At 35.6% G+C, this 24,686-nt stretch overlaps 3 protein-coding genes across 4 annotated transcripts in view; all 3 read right to left on the reverse strand.

Moving 5' to 3' along the window:
- The window catches only part of LOC126776329 (uncharacterized), a 32,774-nt gene extending 20,017 nt beyond the window's left edge, over window positions 1-12,757 (reverse strand). The window contains exon 1 of the mRNA XM_050498783.1: window positions 12,556-12,757. Within this exon, the coding sequence (XP_050354740.1) occupies window positions 12,556-12,598 (43 nt within the window). The 5' untranslated portion in view covers window positions 12,599-12,757. The remainder of the gene's footprint in view (window positions 1-12,555) is intronic.
- Window positions 12,758-14,651: 1,894 nt separating this feature from the next.
- LOC126776430 (B1 protein-like) lies at window positions 14,652-18,151 on the reverse strand. 2 transcript variants are annotated; one of them, XM_050498947.1, is made up of 7 exons: window positions 18,033-18,151; window positions 17,410-17,557; window positions 16,847-16,996; window positions 16,006-16,245; window positions 15,888-15,914; window positions 15,131-15,376; window positions 14,652-15,004 (listed from the first exon to the last, which is right to left on the reverse strand). In XM_050498947.1, exons 4-7 carry the CDS (start codon window positions 16,048-16,050, stop codon window positions 14,858-14,860), a joined length of 465 nt encoding a protein of 154 aa, XP_050354904.1. In that variant the 5' UTR covers window positions 16,051-16,245; window positions 16,847-16,996; window positions 17,410-17,557; window positions 18,033-18,151; the 3' UTR covers window positions 14,652-14,857. The 2 variants fall into 2 exon arrangements, with proteins under 2 accessions (XP_050354904.1, XP_050354905.1); XM_050498948.1 differs by lacking the exons at window positions 16,847-16,996; window positions 18,033-18,151 and having other exon boundaries at window positions 17,410-17,551.
- A 1,840-nt stretch (window positions 18,152-19,991) lies between these two features.
- On the reverse strand, window positions 19,992-24,686 carry LOC126776361 (adenosine 3'-phospho 5'-phosphosulfate transporter 1). The gene is made up of 7 exons (XM_050498825.1): window positions 24,519-24,686; window positions 24,145-24,255; window positions 23,619-23,722; window positions 23,108-23,298; window positions 22,693-22,917; window positions 22,110-22,607; window positions 19,992-21,779 (listed from the first exon to the last, which is right to left on the reverse strand). The coding sequence occupies exons 1-7, from the start codon at window positions 24,542-24,544 to the stop codon at window positions 21,642-21,644; spliced, it is 1,293 nt and encodes a 430-aa protein (XP_050354782.1). The 5' UTR covers window positions 24,545-24,686; the 3' UTR covers window positions 19,992-21,641.

Genomic DNA, 24,686 nt, shown 5'->3' on the forward strand with positions numbered 1-24,686 from the left:
CTCTTTATGATGAACTCCTTTTTCAAGAAGCCAGGTCAACGTAAATGGACCTGGGTGAGCCCTGATGGGAAAACCAAGAATGAGATAGACTTCGTCTTGTCGACGAGAAGACAAATATTTAATGACGTCTCCGTGATCAATGCAGTCAAAACTGGGAGCGATCACAGACTAGTAAGAGGCTCATTAAATATCAATGTTAAACTCCAGAGGTCCCGACCAATGAAGTCTACGCTCCGAGCATCAGCTCTTCAAATTCGAAATCCTGAAGCCTTTCAGCTCGAACTCCAAAACCAAACAAAAGTGGACACATACAACGACAGGTTTGTGGAAACCGTCCGTACGGCTGGGTCTAAGACCTTCAAGACCAGCCGTACAAAAGGAACCAAAGAGATCTCTGCCTCTACCCTACGGCTTATGGAGGAAAGACGGAAAATGATTCTGACGTCCCTAGCTGATGCTGCCAGCTATCGGCTGATTAACAGACAGATTTCAAAGTCTCTAACTCGCGACAATCGCCAATTTAATGCAATGCGCATTAAAGAGGTCAATCGTCGAATTCAACTCGGCTGGGCAGCGTTCGGGAAGCTACACGATATCTTCTCATCCCAAATACCGCAGTGTCTCAAGTCGAAAGTCTTCGACCAGTGTGTGTTGCCAGTGATGACTTATGGATCAGAGACGTGGTCGCTGACAATGGGCCTCATAAGAAGGCTCAAGGTCACTCAAAGGGCAATGGAGAGGGCTATGCTCGGAGTTTCTCTGCGAGATCGAATCAGATATGATGAAATCCGCAGGCGAACCAAAGTAACTGACATAGACCGAAGAAATTCTTAATTGAAGTGGCAGTGGGCGGGGCACATTGCTCGCAGAACCGACGGCCGCTGGGGCAGAAAGGTTCTCGAGTGGCGATCACGAACCGGAAGATGCAGTGTGGGCAGGCCCCCTGCAAGGTGGACCGACGACTTAGAACGAGTCGCGGGAAGCCGTTGGATGCGGGCAGCGCAAGATCGGCCAACGTGGAAATCCTTGGGGGAGGCCTTTGTCCAGCAGTGGACGTCTTTCGGCTGATATGATGATGATGATGATGAACGAATAACTCCAGTTACCGCAAAAAAATCCTAGGATACATCATGATAATGTAAGTAGAAAATTTGATTTTTTACACTAACTGAATCGCACGTATGAATAACTTCTATTTCCATTATTTCTAGTATTCCTAGACTATTTCTGTCGTCCGTCACATCGTCTGACGCTCGTGCGATTCGCTCGGTATCTTTCGAAGTTCGCGCCACCAGTCGACGTTACACGTGGCACATGATATGATGATACAATAATGTATCAGCGTTAGGTTGGTTATCCATTTCATCAGTGAGATACGAATTGAGTTTTTGCAAAGAACTGCTAGAATGACGTACACGCACGTATACGTCATTCTAGCAGTCCTTTCACTTCGCACTCGCAGGCGTGTCGCGGTATAATGCCACTCCCCCGCAAAAACATAAGAATGTTATAGCTATCTAATTAACACGCGTAATGTATATAGGATTTACTGAACTGGGACTACGGTCCTATATACGGACATGATAGAGTGGTCGGCTGGGTGCACTTACAGGTAATTCAAGTCTTTGAACCGGCTCTTATATTTATGGGTATCATGCTACTATCGGCATTTGTCATTTTCAATCGTGTTCTACGAAGAAAATAATGTATACGCACTGATGACGGTACAGTTATTATAAATCAAAATATATTTTATTAAAGTCGAATCTAATTTGCATTTAATCGTCATTTTACAAGACCGTATTGAATGTATACAGCCTGACACGTAAATACTGTATTTCAGTGTTCTTTTAATATATTTATATAGTTGCTTAAATTAGTTTATAATTGATACTTAGACATATGTCACTTCAATGATGAATACATGGCAAATACAAGATGGAAGGGATAGCTAGAGTCGGGAGAAGTTAATTTTCATTTAGGAGGAGTGAGACCAAGTAATGGTTTAGCATTCATATTGGAAATGTTAAATCCAAAGAACTTAAATTCAAATCGTTAGTATAATACAAAGTATGTTTATACTTGCAATATATTTCATATAAGCCAACAAAAAAATATACAAAAATCTAGCAAATATGTTTATCAAGGACACAGACGCTTAAAACAGAACAGATGCACGCGTTGAATACGAACCGTCATTTAATTACACTAATATAAAAACAATTATATTACTTGAATATAAAAACTGCAGTTAAAACGATAACAATAGTAGCAAATTGTTCAATTAAGTTTCCTCAAAAATTAATTACTTATTATAATTGAAAATTATATATTTTCATTTAACCCGAATCCAATGATTAATTTGTCTTTTACAATTAAAATAAAATAAACTCATTCCCAACTGAGGTCCAATAGTATTTCCTTATAACTCAATTTTCCTCAATCCGACTATTAAGTGAAACGTAATTAGTGTCAATAAAATACTTAAGTGATGGTGACTTTAATGATTATCGTTAACTTTGTCAAGTTATTGCTCGCGTCCGTGACAACGTGACAGTTTTCATGGCGTAACTAGTACTTCTAGTGACATCGCTTTCATTACAATGCACTAAAACTAAACAATTTCAAGTATTTTCTACTTAATTATGTTTTTTTTCTATTTCTTTTTTTAATTGTTTTAAGTTAATACTCATTGACCGAAGTTCTGGAGATATTTATAATCAATTTTAATTAAAAAAATTAAACTCGTATTTATTGTAAGACGACTGCATTATTCACATAGAGATCGGGTTCAAGAAACTTTATTATTTTCAGAAGGCCTCCGATATATTTTGGTCCATAAATCTCAGTGCTTAAATTAAGAGTGCAACAATGTTGAAGACTCTAAACATTATCACGCATATGTCTAGACGTAATATATGGCCTCTTATCTCAATGAAATCTTTTGCAATTTAACTTAATTGAGTTTTTGAAGATGGAATCCAGAGGATAGAATAAATGGAACAATATTGAAGAAAACATTGTGAGGAGCCTACATTATGCGTCGGATGAAATTATGTCACGCATGGAATAAATTATATGATGCATGGAATAAATTCCAAATGATCTTCTTGAGATTCTCTTGCCTAGTAATGGAAGATGAATAAGCTGTTACATTTTTATTTAAAAGTGTTTGCTTAAAAGCTGTCACTATTAATGATGCGTTTATTCTATAACAAATTCGACATTACTCACGTCTGCTATATTCCCAACCTACATGAGGTCGATGATCGTCATAAGTCAGTACAATGATCGTCGATTAACATAATGAGCTAATAAAATTATTAGAACAAAAAGTGCGCGGCAATTTGTGCATGTCGACACGACGCATGTCGCGGTGACGCTTGTGTCGCGGGGAGACGCTGGAAGTATTGCAGGGCTGACTATCACGAGAGGAAATATTATCATTTTTAAAATATTTAACTCATTGTTTCATTTTATTTATATTTTTACAAAGTTTTCACTAAGAGGTTATAATTTCTGCGCCTTATAAGTATATCAGGCCTTATATAATTATAAAAAGATTACCTACAAATAATGATTTAAAAAAATATTTAATATTAAATACCTAATTTATCAATCTGCACACAGTTTATAGTATATAGTCATGTATATTTTAACATTAATATCAATAAAACCTACTTAATTACCAGCAAAACTCGTACAGGCAGCCCTAGCACATGTCCGCGGAGTGCGCGGGCGCAATGCGCTCGACGTGGGCGCACTTCGAACACCATCCATCAGAAACTCGACCGTATTTGGAAACAATGAAAACACTCGATTGAGTGCTGTAACGACTCAATACAACTGTTTGAAATATGTTTATTTTGTATTAACTCTTCGTGATTAGACATCTAACTTTGGGATATATATTTTAAATAACAATCAGTAAATATCTCAATGACAATCAGGATTAGAAAGTGTATCACTATTACACGACTCTACTGTATGTTGGTGGATTTTTTTTTTTTTTTTATAGAATAGGAAGGTGGACGAGCATATGGGCCACCTGATGGTAAGTGGTCACCAAACGCTCTTAGACATTGGCATTGTAAGAAATGTCAACCATCGCTTATAGCCAATGCGCCACCAACCTTGGGAACTAAGATTTTATGTCCCTTGTGCCTGTAATTACACTGGCTCACTCACCCTTCAAACCGGAACACAACAATATCAAGTATTGCTGTTTTGCGGTAGAATATCTGATGAGTGGGTGGTACCTACCCAGACGAGCTTGCACAAAGCCCTACCACCAGTAAAACATAAAACGATATATAAACGGTACTTATACTGACTTATAATAACCCGTTTATCAATAATACTAGAAAAGATTTAATTATATTTAATCTGATGATTTGAGAGCATGTTCTTGGTATGTAACGTATAATTAAATTAATGACATGTGACAGATCTGGCCGCGATGTGCCGCCGTGCTTATGGCCATGGTTGTCATCGATACGTGTCAAATGGGCGGTTAAAGCCCACAGGTTGCGTTGGGCGGCGAGCGTCGCCCACGTGGGACATAATACCTGCCCTTACAAGGAATATGTCGCATTAGGCAATGCTTGATTGTTCACTGATCGTAATTAATTTTTATGATTATGCTTAAAACCATTCTAAAGGCTGTTGTAGGGTTTCCTGTAGGCTGACTCGTTATACTATTATTTTAGACGGATAAGATCATTTATTTTAATGACAGATAAATTATCACTTATGGAACTTTCATATTATGATACACATTTCATTTCATATTATGAAAGCAACACTGTAAATATATTCATGAACACTGTGAAAATTAAAACAGTGTCACAGTTTTAATTTTAAGCAATTTATTTGTATAAAAATTGACGCATAAACTTCAATTTCCAATTTCTAATTGACTAGCAGTTTTAGAGATGTTATGATAACATAAAGCCGAGCGGTAAGACGACGGACGTATTGATAAACGTAGAGAGTCGGATAGATCTTCGTAAATTGTTTAGCTCGTTGCTAATTGTTTTATAATAATTGTTTGTATTTAAATATTCTATAGTGTTATTCCGAAGTATTATACGTTTGATGTTCTGTATCACGAGAACAATATAACAAGCAACAAGTACTAAGACGTTTTTGATTAAAGTTTTTCTGTTTAATAGATTTGAGTATTATTTTAAATCGCTATGATGATAAGAGCCAGAGAGATAATAATGGAATCAATCATGAAAAGTACCCGATTAATACGAAATACTCCAAAGGGCTCCGTGGCAAACGAAAATCTGAGCGAGCGAGGACGCTGCGGCTGGTATAAGTTAGTTGTTTGTGATATTTTTTCCCTCTTAAATAAATAACTTCATTTTACATAATCTAGTAGCTACTGAAATCAAAACACAACCTTCAAATATATATTAAGAAACGTTAATATTGGACTTATGCTGAAACTATGTATTACATTCTTTTATTATACATATTAATACAGTTAATATGACATAAAGCATATAAGGGCTAAGTTTTTGGTCATAATGTGTCATAAACAATAGAACTACACTCGTATCATCATTTAACGTTCTTCGTAACGATGCTGCGTTGGGCTGTTTGCGCACGCGTGGGATACGCTTTTGGAGCCTGCGTGCCTCGTACAAGACGCCGACTTATATATATATACAGTTGCTACTGGAACTCGGTAACTGTACACACACACCGAACCTCTTTACCTAAAGAATGGAATATAATTACGATAAGGCCTGAATTTGCTCAAAATATTTAAATAAGTGGCGATCGTTTAAATATGACGTGAATATTGTAAATCTCTATCAACTATAATGGACCTGAATGATAATATTGAAAAGTATTTAATAAAGATTAACTTATATGTAACGAAAGGCGTAACAAAGCCATATCTATATCCTGTTCCAATCAAAAGAGGAATAATGACAAATAAACAACGTCGACATTGAATTAACACGATATCGTTGTTCGAGATTTTGTGTATAAATAATCAATAGTATTCTTTATGGATTCGTGAAAACATTGAGTTTTAATGTCGGCGAAGTTGTTATCGGAACTTTATTAAAGGAAGTAAAATTAAAGTATATATAAGTAGTTAAGTGGAATAGAGTTGTTTTATAATAGAATAAATAGCAATTTTTCTATTTAAAAAACCGTTCATTTACAAAATATTACTTTAATTTACTTGTATGAAATATGAAAGGTTGTTATTTATCTTTATTCCTTTTTCGATCGGAATGGGCTATACATAAATAAATTAGGTAAATATTAACACTCGTTAATTTAAACAGACGTAAGTAAATTAACTAGATATGACTACAGTTTTGCCATCCGTTTAAATCCCACGCCCAAGTGAGTGAGAGATAACAACATATTCGGTTCTGTTTGTTTAGTTTAGCGTAATACATGGATTACTCCTTCGTTACTCGTATAGTCAGCTGGAGTTCCCGAAGTCCTACGTTAAATTTCCTAGTCGTGTCAGTATTGGGTTTTTTTTGTCAAAAATTGTTATCAGCAGCGTGGAGCTTCGAAATTGTATTAATATTAACACTCCCTCTAAAAACATAAAAAGCCGTTGATTCTACACTCGATCTTTTTCCTGTCGTAACGGATTTGCGGTTTATTTATTTATTTATTTATTTATTTATTTATTTATTTATTTTAAGGACCACTAGTAGCTACTACATGTTTTAATGACAAATGTAAAACAATTTAGTGAAAATAGCTAACATGTGAAGCTTTTTAAAGTAGCCACAACAATTACAATATTTGTTTTAAAAATACATTAACACATAATTATAGCAACATGAGTAGAAAGATTAAAAAAAAAAAAGTCCAAATTGGTACAAATTAAAGATCATAAAAAAATAAACATGCACTTAATAAAATTAAAATTAATAACACAAATAGTTTGAAATTGATATAGGTACAAATTAAAATTAAATAATTCATTAAATTCATGCAAAGTTTACGTTACAAAAAAATTACTAAAAATATACTAATTAATACAAAATAAAATAAAATTAAGATAACATTATTTATTATTTATTTATTTATTTATTATTTATTTGCATCTCTCAACAATTCTAGCGCCCGTTTACGATAAATCATGGCAGAGTCATTAAAAATATCTAGATCTTGACAAAAACCATTGTACAACCGTGATGATCTAGGCATTGGTGCATTACATCCTAATTTCGTTTTTGATATTCTGACATCAAAAGTGCCCAGAAAACTACGAACATTGCGCCTTGGAATACGATAGTATATCTTTTCAAGTAAGTAAGTACAGTCGATCTCGTTACGAATTATCTTAAATAGGAAAGAGAGATCTAATAATTGTCTGCGTACAGAGAGACTATCCATATTAAAGTCTTTCAAGAGATTGCTGTAATTTTTATTAGATTTATTGTATGAGGTTTTTTTGTTTCTAGATAGATGATATACAAATCGCTTCTGTATTCTCTCTATACGCAGACGATGTACATTGTAACAAGGATTCCACACAACACTACCGTACTCCAGTACACTACGCACGTAAGCGTTATAGATTATTTTTTTCGTGTTATTCGTGAAGTGTTTACCATTTCTAATTAAAAATCATTTTTCATCGGATTGTGGATTGTTAGAGTAAGAGAATGTCGTGAAGTCGGACAAGACTTGTCGGAATCGGCGTGGAGGGCCGTAGCCTCCTTCTGTGAGACCGTCATGGTTCAGAAGGAGACGGCGGAGCGGGAACGGGAAAGGGCCGATCCTGCTCGGCGGAGACGACGACGGCGTCGTCTCGGCCCTCCCATAGCCCAGACGCCCGGAGCTTAAAAGATAGGGCGTAACCCTGGGGCCGTGGATGCGTGAGGTGGGGGCCTCACATGTCCTATTTCAGACGGCCCTGTGGAGGACGGCAGCCGTGATGGCCTCGCGCTGCCGTACGCACTAGCGAGGAGTGCTGGGGGGCGAAATTCGCCCCCTGATGAGAGCTCCGCCGAGCCACGAGTGGAGCAAAGCACGGGAGAGGCCGCGGATGCGTTATATCAACACGATCCCGCAGCCTCTCCGATCCGTGCTGAGGACGGCCATCACAGTTTTAGTGGGTAAGAAACCCACATAACCCGGTTTCACCCCCATAGGACCCGGGTACCTTTCTGAACTGCGAGAAAAAAAAAAGAGAATGTCCAAGACTTGTTTGCTCAATCACTTGTGCACAATAACATCTCCCGCAATGTACGTCATGGACGATAACGCTACGCCTACCATACCATCATCATCATCATGCAATTTATTAAGCGATCTCATGAATGCAATGTTGAATAATTTTATATAGTATAAAAAGATACTTATTTAGTCAATCTTGCAAAATAAACTAACATTAGGAAAAGAATAAAATGTTTGATTTAAAACACCGAATTCCGTAAACAGGAATGACTCCATCGTGCTTATTAAACCACTGTCATATTTCGTCCAAGTACCAATAATAATGCCAAATCGGCGTAGCGAGAATAGCCGACCGTTCCAAAAGCAGCTTCAATAAATTTTAAACAATTTGAACGTCGACCAGAAGCGGTTGTGTCCTCGCCTTTATTTCCTTATAACCGGCCAATAATACCATACTTATTGAGAATATTCCGCAGATAGCATTGTATCTGCCCGGTTATGGTTTATGGTCCGCCATCTTGTCGACGCCATCTTCGGTTCGATTACTCATTAATATTTTTGGCGCGAAATCAAAAGTGCAGCGCACTGACCTGCTCAATAACAAGCATTTCACAAAAAAACATTAGAATCACAAACGGATTTATATCACTAGTCAAATTGGCTATTATGTCTATTAAATATGTCTATATTTTTTTATAGACAGAAAAAAGAGAAAAGCAAATGTTTATTTATTGATGCTAATGAAAACTTATATAGAACGAGGGAGAACGTTATTTTAATAATGATCTTGGTATAAATAGAAGTATTATTATTTTCTCTATACTCAATAAATAATAAATTAGATGCATGTGGGAATAATTTGATATTAGGTACATAAATAATAATTACAAGACCGACAATGATAATATTATGAACTACTCGTATGGAAGGGATGACGTGTATTGAAGAAAGTAACCAATCAAATGGGACGAAGGCAAGGGAATCATGAAAGACGATGATAAAATTTCTAATGAAAGCAGAAAGTAAAAAATACTTAATTCATTGTTATATTATAACATGAGAAATATTTTCTACATAGAAAACTGAGTGCGATAAAAGTTACTTCTACCACAGTCCTATAACTAAAATACTGATTTTGTCCCCTTGGCCACGGCGTTTATTAAAGTGCAAAAGATTGTGCACAAACACAAGTACATTATCTATTCCTTCACGCTCAAAATCTAATCAAACAGCATAACAGGTTAACGTGTTTTACAAGGCACGGGAGCGTAAACACTGCCAATTCTCAAACTCTATTCTTTAGGTAAATTGTTCCGACTGGATTAATACGATATATATAGCATAGCCAAAAAATGTGTCAATAATAGTAATAATTATACGTAAGTATAATAATAATGTATTGCTAAGAAATTATCATAAAACATAGATCTGTTTAACACATTAAGGAGAGTAATTATAGTGTACGCGACTCCTACACCTATATTATATACAAGTGAATAGTACGCGCACAATAATACGAACTGAATTCGATGACTAATTGGTTAAAACAGGGTTGTCAAATTGTAGTCAATTTTTTTTTTTGGAGCATCGATTTGGCATCCTTATGGTAAGTGGCCACTTTCGTCCCTAGACTGCCACTGCAAGACTTAGAAACGACGTCTCACACCTGAGATAAATAATGCACAGAAAGTCTCACTCACTCTTCAAATCAGAAGCTTTACAAAGATTTTTACTAGACTCTTACATAGCTTTAGCAAGTGACATTATGATGATTTATAATACTTAGAGAAAAAATGTCGCCGCTGAGTTTTCATGTGCTTCATTTATGTTTTTAATTAATCCTGGGTATTGCAGTGAACGGAAGCAACGCGGCGAAACCTGAATGTGTCGAATGACAATCTGCCATCTATTATCCAACCCGTATTGTAGCATCGTCGTGGAAAACTTCAAACCACGAGGAGACCTTCAATGGTCGGACAATACAATGGGCTAATTTCAGGCTGTAACCTTTTTTTACTTTAGAATCATATGACTATATTATATACATAAACACATCAATAGACAAGAATACATCTTATTATTTATATCTTGGAAAGAATAATATGTATACAGATTAATTTAAAACAACTATATCATTGTTTGTAACTAGTATAATTCTTATTTAATGGTTGAAAGTTGAAAGAAACTGGGTTTGTTGCTATCCGAATCGGTCGTAATTTAAATATAATAATAATTGTTGTAAAAGGAAAGCGACCCTAAATAAAGTTCATTTTAATTTAAGACATTAAATATAATTAAATTTATATGGAATGGAAAATCAACAGAAAGTTTTACCATCTACTCAATATTTGTGCTTTTTATCATTTATATAATCTTGTATTAAGTAATATGCCTTATTTGATAAATACTGTCAAAAATACTTCAAACCTCTTCATCCAGTGTCAAAGCATAGAGGATTTACTAAAGATCAGACCATAACCGGAGCCCCCGTGTCGCCCACGCGGCTCGTATGGTAATGAAGTAGTGCCATAGAACATCACGATATCAACGTACTTGAGTGAATACAGTATTGCGATGATGAACGCGATATAACATACATTATTACTTCATTGCCTACTGTACCATTTATTAACTCACACATAAAACTTGAAACTTACAATTACCCCGTGTAAAGTTTAAGTATTAGCGAAAGAGCTGTAGGGCTATTCTGTAAGAACAAACTCGAAACTCACCGCAGAAAACGGTCGTGAAATATTAGAAACTGATATGCGATATTGACTATAATAATTATAACATTTCAAGAATACACGCATCTAAATTGGTATATTACCATAAGTCGGTTGCCAACATTTCACGGGCGAGTAATGAAGTTACTTACAGAGTAGCACTGTAGTCCGGTCTATTTATACTTTTCTTTGCGAATTCATTAATAAAAATAAAGAAGGAATACTCACAGTTTCATCACAATATGTTTATAAAATTAGCAGGTATAGTTACAATTATCTTTATAGATAATTTCGATAGAGTCAGCGACAATCATTGTATAAACATGAGGAGTAAAGGTAAGCTGATGACACCAAGTTTCTGACTCTGCAAAGTCCATCCTGCCTTGGGCAAAGTATTCGTTTTGTATTTAATAAATTTGAATCGTATATTTTAAAACTTTAATAAATAAGGCTTATAATAAATAGGCTTATAACTGTACTATGCGATTCAATATTAAAATTTTGTAGGCTATTTTGTAAGAACAAACTCGAAACTAACTACTGAAAACGGTCGTGAAATATCAAAAAGTGGTATGCGAGAATGACTATAATAATCATAACATTTCAAGAATACACGCATCAAAATAGTATATCACCATGATTCGGTTGTCAACATTTCACGAGTGTGTAAGGAAGTTAGTTCTTAAAAAATAACGCTGCGGGAGATACTATTACATTAGCCGAGAAATATTTTTTTTAATTGGTGTATCAAAACTGTTAATTGAATAAATAATATGTTCCTTTTACATTTCGAGATGTTTGTTTTTTTCTATCAAAATAATTTTTAGAAATCGTATCTTCACGGCGCATAGGCATTAAGTATGTATTATCAACATTATTATATATTTTTTACAAATATTAAATATTGTGTTGCCGAAAGGAAATCATTTAAGGTTTTAGAAACCGCGGAATCCGTTTACGTTAATTTAGGTAGTTCGGTGAGAATGAGCTACTGAGTTGCTTTTCAGTTCCTTCAGATTTTTAACATTCAAAAACCTAGGTAATTTGTTAGCATTTAGTTTTTGAACCAGTACGAAAAAAATAATGTTGTAACTTAGTAAATTTCTGGATCCTTTAATAAAATACCGACAATATTTTAATAAATATCAGAAATTACACGGAACCCTAGTTGGGTTCCGTGTTACTGATTAGAAATTATCATAACCACCTACTTGCATTGGCTTTGCTTATTAATTTCTGTATTAATGAGTTCAGATCCATGAATATGGTAATTGAAAATGATTTAAAAGACTAAGTATAACATGGCGACTGTTGCATTTCCAGAATGTTTTTTATTAATCTGCATTGTAAGTAACGAGACGATATCAGTCGTTAACAATAAAGTTCTCCTTGGATTATTTGACACTTTAATAAATAATAATTTAGTTAAATTATATATTATTAATTATTTATTAATATACAAAGGTAATAATAAAATTTTTATATCTTATATTATTCTCTGAAAATACAAAAAATATTTCCAAGTATCTTTCATATTTTTTTTTGAAAGTTGATTATTTAACACTTTATAGAAATTAATTTTTTTCATGTCTAATAGATATTTTATTAAATAAAATTTTAAATAATAATTAATTTTATTATAACATATAATTACGCTTAAGAACGATCCCTCCAAATCTCGCTCGGATTCCACACATTAGATAAGGCACTTATGTAAAAACAAACACTACACTAATTAATCAAAATTCAAAAGCACAGAATTATTAATAAAATCTTGCATCACAGAACAAAATGAACGCAAAAAGTTCGCGCTGAAATAATAAACGAATTTAATAAATTCGTGGCGCTTTTGGGCAAAGGTACGTGCATACTGGCGCAGCGTTCCGCGTGCAGGCTCTACACTTGTGGGTCAACGCCTACAGCCTACACTGAGATCACAGCTCTTTCGTACATAATTTACACTTACGTGCAATGCAACCGCATAACTAACTATTGATATTGAGGGTCGTATTGTGAACATATTTCTGAGTTACTATTGTCTATTTTGAATATTTATGTTATATATTCTTTGTTTACTAACCGATGTTAATAATTCTCGCGTTTTATTCAGAAAAGCTTCAAAGTTGTTGTCCACTTAAATTTCATAATTACTGGACCTTGGACTCCGAAGATATGCCAGGGAACATCATTTAAAGATTGAGGTATTTTTAGGTTATTATAATTACGTTTTGCATCCTTAGTTATATACTAAACCATGTAATTACTCTTGGTTCAAATATTTTAAATAATATTTTATTAAGTATTTATATAGATTTTATAAACATTTTCAAAAACTAAATAAATATCCTTTATTTTGCATTTGTTTAAGTTTAACTAGATATTTTCCTATACCACTGAGCACTTTTTAAATTATTACAGAAGACGTATCACTACTTCTCTTTTTCCGGTTCATCTCGGTGCATTCCGTATCATTTGTACCATCATTACATTAGTTTTGATTATGTAACATAACAATTTAAAAATGCTCATAAATTTGAATAAAAAATATTATGATTTTGATTAGAATACGCGCCTTTTTTTACGATCCTCGCTTAGTATCTGTCGTGGGCAATCTTAGCTAAATGGTGTACAATAGGTTAGATCTGGATTGGTCTTTTGAAATTCCCGATTTATTTATGTTTATATACCTTATAATATAATACCAACAAAAAATATACTACATGTCATTATAGATTTTCAATACTGTAGACTTTTTTGTTATTATTTTCCTGTTGTATATAAAAAAGTTTGACGCATAAATATGTAGAACGCTATTAATATATATTTATTTTGTGTGATTCGTGACTAGACTAGTCCAAACTTAAATACTAGTAGTAACTGCCTACAAAAGTCCCACTACTGGGTTAAGGTCTCCTTTACTTGCGAAGTTTTTAAGTTTCTTCCATGACGCGACTCCAACACGTCTCGTGGATACACGTATACACGTAACAGATTCATGCAGGTTTCCTCACGATGTTTTCCAGCACTGCCATGCTCGAGATGAATTATAAACACAAATTCACCGCATACATTTTCCGTGCGATGATTTACTAGTTTTGAAACCTCAATCTTCGTTTAAGATTCTAGCGTTCTGACTAGTTTTTTAGGCAGGGGAAATTTTCGAAATTTATCCGACTCCTGGGTTATATGGGATTTCTACTCGCTAAAACCCCTTCTATGGTCGTCTTCGACATGGATCGAAGAGGCTGCGGGATCGTGTTCATATAATGCATCCGCAGTATACTATCCGCAGCATCCCGTACGATGCTACGCTCGTGGCTCGGTGGAGCTCTCCTAACGAGGCGAAGGTTATCCTGCCTCCCGAACTTCTCGCTAGTATTAATGGTGTCCACGCCTCCATGGTTACGTCCTATCTTTTAAGCCCCGGGCGTAAGGGCTATGGGAGCAGCATTCTGACCACTGAGCAAAATCCACTAATTCATTCCTGACTACGGTTCGATTATTATTCAATTGTACACTCTATCGACATTCATAGAAAATATAATTACATTGTATGGATTTTAGTTATTTATATTTTATGAGTTATTGTCTTTGTTAAATCACTTCCTTACCGGTACCCGGTGACCCATGATGTTGACACAGGTCGGTCTCTAACCCACATTTTCGTTTACTGTATTCGTTTATATAATGCTTTTGTGCACTTAATATTTTATTTTATAATAAATTTATCTTTTATAGATAAAAAGTATAAATGGTGGAAAAAAGAGTATCAGTTTATTAGATATAAAATCATTTTGTTCACATAAATTTGCATTAGAATTTAAAATAATCTGAAGATCAAAATAACTATTTAGAGTATTATAGTAGAACAATCAATAAAATATAACACAACATACATACAATAAAATACAATTACAATAATTTCAATACAGCGCCATCTATTGACGATGCGTTAGTTACAGGGCGTCGTTCTCGTCGGTTCCATTCGACCCAGCTGGCATGAAGTCGAAGAGTACAGCCTTCTTGTCGTAGCCGCAACGGAATAGGTTCCAAGCTAGGTCCTCTGGACTCTCGCCAGGTTGATTAGCACAATTCTCCAGGACCTGATAACAGAATATTATTCCAAGAATATTTTAAAATAGTTTCGAAATCAATGCATTATAATATAAATTTTCGGCCGCTGTGGCCGAAATTTCCTAGGAAGTAGTTAAAAAGTATGGTAGCTTTACCTTGGTAACGTTCTTCCCATCAAGACGAGTACCCATCTTCCCCAGCACCGCAGCCTTCTGCAGCTTACCCTCCTTGCTGATTATTTTGCATTTAAGAAGCACGCAATAGACGTGCTTTTTCAAGCGGGGGTCGTTCACCAGCTTACCGCTAAGCAAATCGTCTATCAGCTGCTGCTTCACTTGGGACTGCGTCCGACAAGCATCGGAGTGCGCACGGAACATTGCCTTTTCATCTTTACCAAGCATCTGTAAATGTGTATCGTGATAGCAAGCTACTTAGTTATTTTTTAAATTTACCAATTTGTATTTAAATAAAATTATTACAATTATTTACATATATATATATAAAAACTCACAGTTCATAATTAAAAACCTGTTTATAAGCTGTGAAAATATATAAAAGCACAATCACAAACATGTTCCGAATACAAAAACAATACACAAGATAATAAACTCAATATTAAAAAGTTTCTAGAGAGTAGGCAGAACAAAAGTTTAATCAATTTAAATTTCGTAGCTTACATACAGCTAAAACATTATTACAGCTTATAATATGTGATCATGCAGCCTCGCTTATGGTGCCAATTTATATATTGTTTAGACTTAAATTACGAGTCGATTAAGATGTTCTTATTAAATATCCTGATTTGGGTTATTTAGTGGTCTTTTATTTTTTTCATAAATCACCTTTTACTGATATTAAAAGTAAATAATAAAAATAACATTATTAGAAGCCATGATGTAGGTAGGTACTTACCATACAGTTTTTACAATTAGCTGTTATCTGAAAAATATACGAGCAATGGATGAGACAACATACGAATTATATACAGAATGAAAATATTTGTAGAAAACAATCATCTCGAAACGTATACCTGATGGAATCCAGAAAACATGACAAATAAAAAAATGACAATCATGATTCCTCCTTGTAGCAGGAACAGCGACAAGAGACGCAGCACAGAAACCAGCGGCAGCCCAAGCAACGCTTACAGTAGTACTCGCGCGTGCATCGACGCACCTTTGGCTTTAAGCGCTCACCCATCCTTACTACGTGACGATGCGCTACTATCGTAATGGATGTGATATGCAATCGAGTTTATAATTTTGATTATCTGAAATGTATAACGATTTGGCAAAAATATTGACATGTTTCGAGAAAAATGCAATTTCGATTAACTTGGAGCGGACGCATCGCAATCGCGTTAAATAGCGTCAGTGAAACCGAAAATTGCAATGACGTTGTGCCCAATTTCAAAACCGAACGAATATCGATAGGATTAACAGCCTCGCTCTCCTTTATAACCCTACACGGGCGAAAGAGACAATAACATTTTTAGACCTGTCAAAATTGCTTAGAGATTATTTAGAACAGATTTAACTCCAATAATTGTTAAGCGATTTATGCAAAAACACTATCTGGTAATGGTGGAAACTGTTCAAAGTTCTGTGTTCTGTTATATTTTCTATGTGACAATTAAAAAAAGGATGAATGTACATACCTATGGATTAATAATATTAATAAAAAATATATGATGACAAAACTAAAACTCTACATATTGAGCGTATTAACTTATTTGGATAGCGACATACAAAATACTTAAAAACTATAATTAGTTATATTCTAGGACCCGTAGTAGTTAAAGTATAAAATAATGGACAATACAATGTTTAGTAAACAGCCGTCGGACGCGACAGCACAACAGCGCTACTTACCCACCGAATATTTCCTCGTTATGTATTTGTTTGTGACTCGCGTATGTAAATAAAATATAGCGGGCATAAGCGGGCAATTCAAAAATTATAATAAAATATGTTGAGAACTTCGGCATTTATTAGCACATTTTCGAACAATTTGGTATAAATCTACGAAAAGAGAAAAGGTCAATCTTACTCAAAAAGATTTCTAAGGTAGTTTAAAATAGCTACAGGTAGTCAGGTAGGTATATATGTATGCGGATCAAGATACACGTCTCAGAATCCCATAAGTTAACTATGTGAAAATTCTGGGTAGGTACCGCCCACTCATCAGATATTCTTCCGCAAAACAGCAGGACTTGGTATTGTTTTGTTCCAATTTGAAGGGTGAATGAGCCAGTGTAATTACAGGCACAAGGGACATAACATCTTAGTTCCCAAGGTTGGTGGCGCATTGGTGATGTAAGCGATGGTTAACATTTCTTACAATGCCACAGTCTATGGGCGTTAATGACCACTTACCATCAGGTGGCCCATATGTTCATCAGCCTTCCTATTGTATATAAAAAAGTGTTAAGTACTTCTCTTCTTGCTCTGTGTGTAGTCTGTGCATACAGACGCTGGAGGGCGGACGCGGTGTTCGCGCCGGGCACGCGCGCTGCAGCACGCACGGGGCCGCGCCCAGCGCCAGCATCGTCGTCACTACAACCTGCACCAGCATCGTGGGCGCTGCCAGCAGCGAAACAATTATAATCATATGATACCTATAACTTAACGGCAATCGACCAACTCATTCTGACACATCATTGACACCAAGCGGTAAAAAACTTGGGATCTTTAAATTCATAAAGTTGCAAGCTATACTATATTTTTTGTTTGTGTTCTATGCGATCACACATAACTGATCTGATCGAGTTCAAATTTAGTACAGTAGTTGTTAACACTAGTGTGGAGGTTTCCGGCGTGGTACCATCAACACACAGTGAGACAATTGTATGCCAAAATGTTAACAAAGCATTGCAACTCGTGCTGCCCTTTTGCTATTGTTTGCTGTTGGTTTATAAAAAAATGTATCTTGTAAGAACCTCCATTTTTCAATGCATTTTAAAAATAATTTTACTTAAAAACCATTATTTGTCGATAAGATCTCAAATATTAGTAACGTAAACTAATAAATAAGCCAAAAATATGATTCATTTTTTACCTTTTTAATGTTACTTTTCAAACTGAAACTTTTGAAGTAATTTAAACTCACTATAACTATTGATATGAAGTTGATTTTCGAGCCAAAACATGATGGACGACCAAATCTAAATGGAAAATAATATATAGATGAAATAAAAGTGACAAATTGTCAGATTTGTCGATAACATAAAATGTTAGTCGTAAACCAAAGAGACTATATTTATTCATATTGTTGTTATATATAAGCTTGTCCACAAACAATACATTACACGATAAGATACAGGATAGTGCAAGTTAAAATAATATCAGAAAGGTTAAAAAAGTTAATGTAATATATCATTGAATTGATGTAAAATATTCTATTTATGGTCGCCGAAATGCTGTATTAATATTTAGTTATCTCAGTAATAATCACGAATAATTCTAGTGCAAAGCACGGCCCGCGTCTTACTTTTGTGTGGCTCACGACGTGAACATGTTGAAGCATGCAGCGTTTTTAACCACCTGAAATATAATAACGAGCTTAAGAGCGGATTTTTACGAATTAGTGTTTTTAATTTCTATTTGTTCACCAAAAACATAAAGTATCTTTATATATGTAAAAGTAACAGTCTGTTAATGTCCCACAGCTGGACTAAGGCCTCCTCTCCCTTTTGAGGAGAAGGTTTGGAGCTTATTCTACCGCGCTGCTCCAATGCGGGTTGGTAGTGCTTGTGGCACAATTTCGATGAAATAAGACACATGCAGGTTTCCTCACGATGTTTTCCGTCACCGTCAAGCACGAGATGAATTATAAACACAAATTAAACACATGAACATACAGTGGTGCTTACCCGGGTTTGAACCCACGATCATCGGTTAAGATTCACGCTTTCTAACCATAACCATCTTTATATATGTTAACATACAACTGACTTTTATTTAACAAAAGCCTATTCGAATTTCGATACTTTCAACTCCAAAAATGACGAATCACGGTGGGCAGATCACTGGTTAATGCAGTATATGTGTTAAAAATATGGATAGACTCAATGAGTACTCACTCATTCTCAACAAAAGTATAGAGAGATAGTTATATGCCGTGCGTCTTACTCCATCACAAGCAAGCACCAGCAAAAGCATGCATTTCATGTGCTTGATTTGTGTGTATAATTCATCTCGTGCATGGCGGTGAAGAAAAACGTCGTAAGTTAACCTGCATGTGGCGGGTAAAAATATGCAACATGTACCTAACAACCAGCATTGGGGCAGAGCGGTGGAGCATGCTCCAAAATGTTCACCTCAAAAAGGAGAGGAGGAGAACCCAACAGTGGGACAATTACAGTCCGTTACGTTACTCTACTTTTAACTCGATAGGAATACCTGTTGTACGTTGGACAATCGCAATTGTTTGATAGCTCCGCTTTAAAATATATTTTTTATTTTGTGTTCAAAAACGGGCCAATAAAAAGTAATGGGTTTTTCTGTCAGAACATTCTCAGTAGCAGCCCGCAGTCTGGACCTTGGAAGTGTCTACACTCCCGTGCCTCGGAAAGCACGTAAAGCCTTTGACCCTGCGCCTGAACTTTTTCCGGTCGTGTCTGGTTGCCGTCCCATCGGATTATGAGAGTGAGGGAAGAGAGAGTGCACCTATGTTTGCGCACACATTTGTGCTCTATAATATCTCCCGTGTAGTTGACTAATCTCTCTTGAGATTGGCCGCCGTGGCCGAAATCGGTCTGGAGGACATTATTATTAAGGCGTATACATGATCGGTCAAAAAACTGACCTATTGCCCAGTATATTGCAGTTCTCTCGTGGAGCCAATCCCGGGAGCAGTAGCTGTTTTAATATATGAAAAGTTATTTTTCAAGTTATTGGTTAGTTCCGCGTAAACAAACAGCGACAAAAATGTCCACAGAACAAAATGAATACGCCTCTGTATCACTAAGCGCGAGCCTCTACGTATCAACACGTGGAAATCATTAAAAAAACCAGCGAAATTTTATAAATATTTATTCCACATATCCCAGATGTACACAACTCTACAATACTATATAACAGCTACGAGATGTACGTATTCGAGTATAACGTTACAAAATCAACGTACAATCTGTCACGTTATGTTTTTGCGATTTCGCATTTTCCGATAACGAGCGGTGTTGGTCGACCGTGCGCGGTGACGCCGTAAACGCCTGTGTGTATGTAGCATATGCACCACCAGAAAATCAAATAAACGGAGAGATTTTGTCTGGCGACCGTATCCGGGTCGCACACGCTTGCTGTACTATCTCTGATAATTTATGTTATTCTCTCTATTCCTTTACTTCATTCTCATTATTCTATGGAATGGTAATTTGACCCGATGGACAGTTAGGAAGTCGTCAGAGTTATAACGCTGTAATTCCGAACTGCGGCTTATTTATAGAAAACTCAATAACTTTTAATCGACGAGGGGAGGAGGGCTGGTATTTCGACCCTCGGCCTAAAGATTTACGTCCTTATAAGGCAGTCACTTGTTCACTCAGAGATAGAGACTAATGGAAGACGAAACGTCACTCGATATAAAGGACAGCGTATGGAAATAGTACCGCGACGTATCGGAAAATGTAAAATTATAAACATCTTTATTACAGAAATATCTACAAATATTCGATTCTTAGGTAACTAGAGGTACAATAAATCCCAACATCATTTAGTTCCAATAAATATTGCCTGCGCGAACTAAACTAAGCTTGTATAAGAAAAAAAATATTTACATTCATATAAATGTCAAGTCACTATAAATTAATTTCCGTTTTGTGCCCGTGAACAGTTTGTAAATTATATTATAATTATGTGTATCTAAAGCTGTTTAAAGAAGCATCCATACATATTACCAAAATAAAAGTTCATCTTACTTCTCTCTCCATTGTATGATAATTTTCTCTTTAACACACAGCAGAGCGCGCCATCTTGCGTCAGATTTACGCGCCACTGACATTGTTAAATTATAATGTTTGTAGAATTTTAAAGGAAATTAACAACAACCTGCAAGCATCGCCGAGAAGCATCGCAACTAATTTAGAACATTTATTTAGCAGGTAAGCCTTGCAGCCCTTTATTCAGTCTTTGGGTGATTTACAAACATGCTTAAACATGCCATGCTATTGAAGGCGTTCAGGCGTGACACAATCTGATACAAGATGGCGCGCTCTGCTGTGTTTGAGAGAGAAAGATAACACAAACGGAAAGAGGAACTTTGTTTTATTTAATTATTTATGGTAATATCTATGAATATTCTTCAAACAGTGTGTTACATAACTGTTTTGTTGTAATGCAAAACAGATTCATTGTTATGCAATTACAATTCGTATTTCAAAACAGCAAACGCACCATTACAACTTCAGTATGTATAAAATCTCAACATATTGTCTCTGAATATAAATAAAAATTAATTAAAAATTGCATCTGTGTTAAATAATAAAATCTCATGATTTAGGAAGTATTGTTTACAATAAAATTAAGCAAACACTTTTGCTTGATAGATTATCTACAGATATAAGTGGTACCACCAAGTCAGTCTAGTCACCATCATTCAATAATAAGACCGGGACGTATATTCACAAACGCTAAATTCACAACACAATATATAATGGACGCATTTAGTTTATTTAACAGCGGCCGGCTTCCTCTTTCTGCAGTAAATCCTAAGGAACACTGCCGTAAACACCAGCACCACACCCACGCAGCCTTCTGCTGAAATCGAGTGTCCGTACACCGCGCACGATATGAGTATCGACACCGCCTGCAAGTTTAAAACAAATCTGGCTTGAAGGACCAATAAAATACATATCAATATGAACATGAGCAGCGAAATATTTTTATTTACTTAATACATAATAATTGTTATTTGCTAAAAAAAGTGATAAGATTTTTATATTCAAAATATATGACAGAAGAAGAAAAAAATATATCAAAGAAACACAGGATGTTTCTTTCATATATTTTTTGCAAAATCATTAAGTTCAAATTCAATGTATGCAACATCTGGTAAATTAGCTTTAATCTTTATCAATGACTGTCCCGTGAGACGACTCTAAATAAATAAGTAAACGTTTGTATATATCTAAGCGACCTGTCGCAGCGTCATGATGATGGTGAAGAGCACCGGGCCGAAGCGCGCGATGGTGCGGTAGATGAGCAGCTGCCCCACCGCCGAGCTGGCCGACAGCAGCAGGCAGTCCGACACGAACATCGGGTGGCGGAGCAGCAGCAGCGCCGGCGCGTGCGGGTCGGCGCGGTGCAGCAGCGCGGCGGCCGTGAGCGCGCACGAGCACAGGTTGACGGCGCACAGCATCTGCAGCGGCCGCAGCGCGTGGCGCCGGAACAGCGCGCCCTGCCACGACGACGTGAAGCTGTCGCAGCACATGTACAGCGCCAGCAGCGCCGCGCCCGCCGCGCCGCCCGCGCCCCCCGCGCCGCCCGCCCCGCCGCGCGCGCTGCCCAGCAGGAACAGCACCATGCCCACGGAGATCAGCACGGCCGTGCCGTACTCGTAGCCCTCGTACTTGTTGCGCGATATCAGCTTGCCCATCAGCATCACCGGGATCACCTTGCACGACTTCGAGAGCACCTGGGAACGTTTTCGATGCGCACTTTAGACTGCTGCGGGTTTAACTGTGTTTTGAGAAACATTCAATGATTCGTTGATCACTGACCTGGGTGGGAAAGCTGACATATTTGAGTGCTTCGTACTGACACCAAGCACTGATGATGTTGGTGAGTGAGCAGTAGGAGAACTTGTACAGGGGAGCCGCTATCACTTGCTGGCCCGTACTCAGTAGCCGCACTAGTGCTATGAGAAAGCCTAGTAGTCGATTGATGAATACTAAAAACTGGGAGTCATTGAATCTTTGTTGAGATCCATCTGGCATTATGTACTTCTGTTGAATTAAAAAAAATACAAATGTGTATTGAAGGCTGATGGAAGCTCAAAGCTCATCATGTATTTTTTATAAAAATAAAATTGAATAATAAACACCTGACATGTCATGTATATTTTATAGATAGACATTTGTTCATTTATATCATTTACCTAAATATATTATATTAAGCTGAACTGTGATTGCCAACCTGTGTCATGATCTTCTCCTGTAGTAATCCCCACACCAGATACGCGCCCATAAGGCCTGTAAAACAGAATGCCAGTTCCAATCCTTCACGTTTAGTGTTTTCTTCTACTTTTACAGGTTTTACCGACTCTGGGATGCGTTCATGTTCAGAGAAGCAAGCAAACAGTAACCTAGAGATCCATGAGTTATTTGCTGTAACAAGTGATATGTTTGATTATTGATTTAATTTTCTTTTTATATACATCAATAGAATGATTTATAGTTGAATATGAAAGTGGTCAGTTACAATGTATCATAAACTTCAACATTTAAAACTTTGTGAAAATAGATGAAGACTATAGAAAAGCACTTAAAATTAGTAAAAACAATATTATAGATATTATACACAGTACGAAGTAGTGCAGCGCTGGTATGTAGGCCTCATAAAATGTATACTTATGTATATAATTCAATAATTACTGTTCTGATGTCATAAGCTATTTGCTAAATATATTTCTATGTTAAATACTCACATATTTTATCAAAGTAATTTGTCTTTTCAAGATATTTGTATAAAATATAACAAGGCAACAGAACTGTAGAATAACCCACTAGATTGAGCAATAACCTGAAAACCCTAGAATAAAAAAATATATATTAGCACAAAAAACATTTTTATTTACTTAAAATATTATTCATTTTAATATAGTTCATAGAAATTAGATTGAACATGAACTAAAAGCTTAAAATTTTGTGAAAATAATAAAATTTTATTATACAGATAACAATACCAATTAAAACAGATTGATTTGATTTGATTGCCATTTATTTCCAATTGACTCACTATATGTGGCAAGGCAAGAATGAAATTAATAAATGCTCACTTATTTTTAACTGAATATATATAATCTAATTAAAATATTCTTTATTGAAATATGAACACTTTTGAATCATCATATTACTGATTTTTTTATATGTAAATTTAATGTAAAGCTACCACTGGTACGTAATGTAGATTCTATCGAGAAGAACCAGCCAAAAATTACATAAAAAGCTTACCATGAGTATTCTGAGTCTGAGAGTGTGCCTGTTTGCTCATAAACAAATAAGAGTTCACGGTAAAGATGGCCAAAAAGCCATGTCGCAAGCACAAATAACACTAAAACTATCCTAGAAGAGAACAAACGGGGAAACATTTTAATTATCTACTTTAACTCTTTATTTAAAAATATTTGTAAATGAATACTAGAATCAACAACAAAATGTTCTTCAACAGAATATCATGAGAGAGTAATAGAAGAATTTGTGACACTATTACATTAGCGTGATAAATAAAATCGGAAATGTCTATGTAATATCATATCTCGTAAAATGTATGTTTGCATTTAATTATTTTACTTTCATATTGTAATTATTTAATGTATGTTACTTACCCAATAATTAACTTCGAGCGCATCATTATATATATATATATTTTTATAATAATTCAGATGTATAATAATACTGATTGATATGTTATATAAATGCACAAATATATTAACTTATATTAGAAAAAATCATGTTTACTATGCCGAAATCAGATTCTAGCGTCACATGTTTAA

This window comes from Nymphalis io, chromosome 20 (assembly GCF_905147045.1).
Source record: "Nymphalis io chromosome 20, ilAglIoxx1.1, whole genome shotgun sequence".
NCBI classification, from domain to species: domain Eukaryota; kingdom Metazoa; phylum Arthropoda; class Insecta; order Lepidoptera; family Nymphalidae; genus Nymphalis; species Nymphalis io.

What these genes read in the sequence shown, in the direction of transcription:
- LOC126776430 (XM_050498947.1), bottom strand. Translation starts at nt 16,050, where the DNA reads ATGATTGTCATTTTTTTATTTGTCATGTTTTCTGGATTCCATCAG. An exon ending in CTAATTGTAAAAACTGTATG is followed by an intron (nt 15,377 to 15,887) that starts GTAAGTACCTAC and finishes ACACATTTACAG; the next exon opens with ATGCTTGGTAAAGATGAAAA. An exon ending in ATGGGAAGAACGTTACCAAG is followed by an intron (nt 15,005 to 15,130) that starts GTAAAGCTACCA and finishes TTCTGTTATCAG; the next exon opens with GTCCTGGAGAATTGTGCTAA.
- LOC126776361 (XM_050498825.1), bottom strand. Translation starts at nt 24,544, where the DNA reads ATGATGCGCTCGAAGTTAATTATTGG. An exon ending in CGCTCGAAGTTAATTATTGG is followed by an intron (nt 24,256 to 24,518) that starts GTAAGTAACATA and finishes GTTCTCTTCTAG; the next exon opens with GATAGTTTTAGTGTTATTTG. An exon ending in TCAGACTCAGAATACTCATG is followed by an intron (nt 23,723 to 24,144) that starts GTAAGCTTTTTA and finishes TTTTTATTCTAG; the next exon opens with GGTTTTCAGGTTATTGCTCA.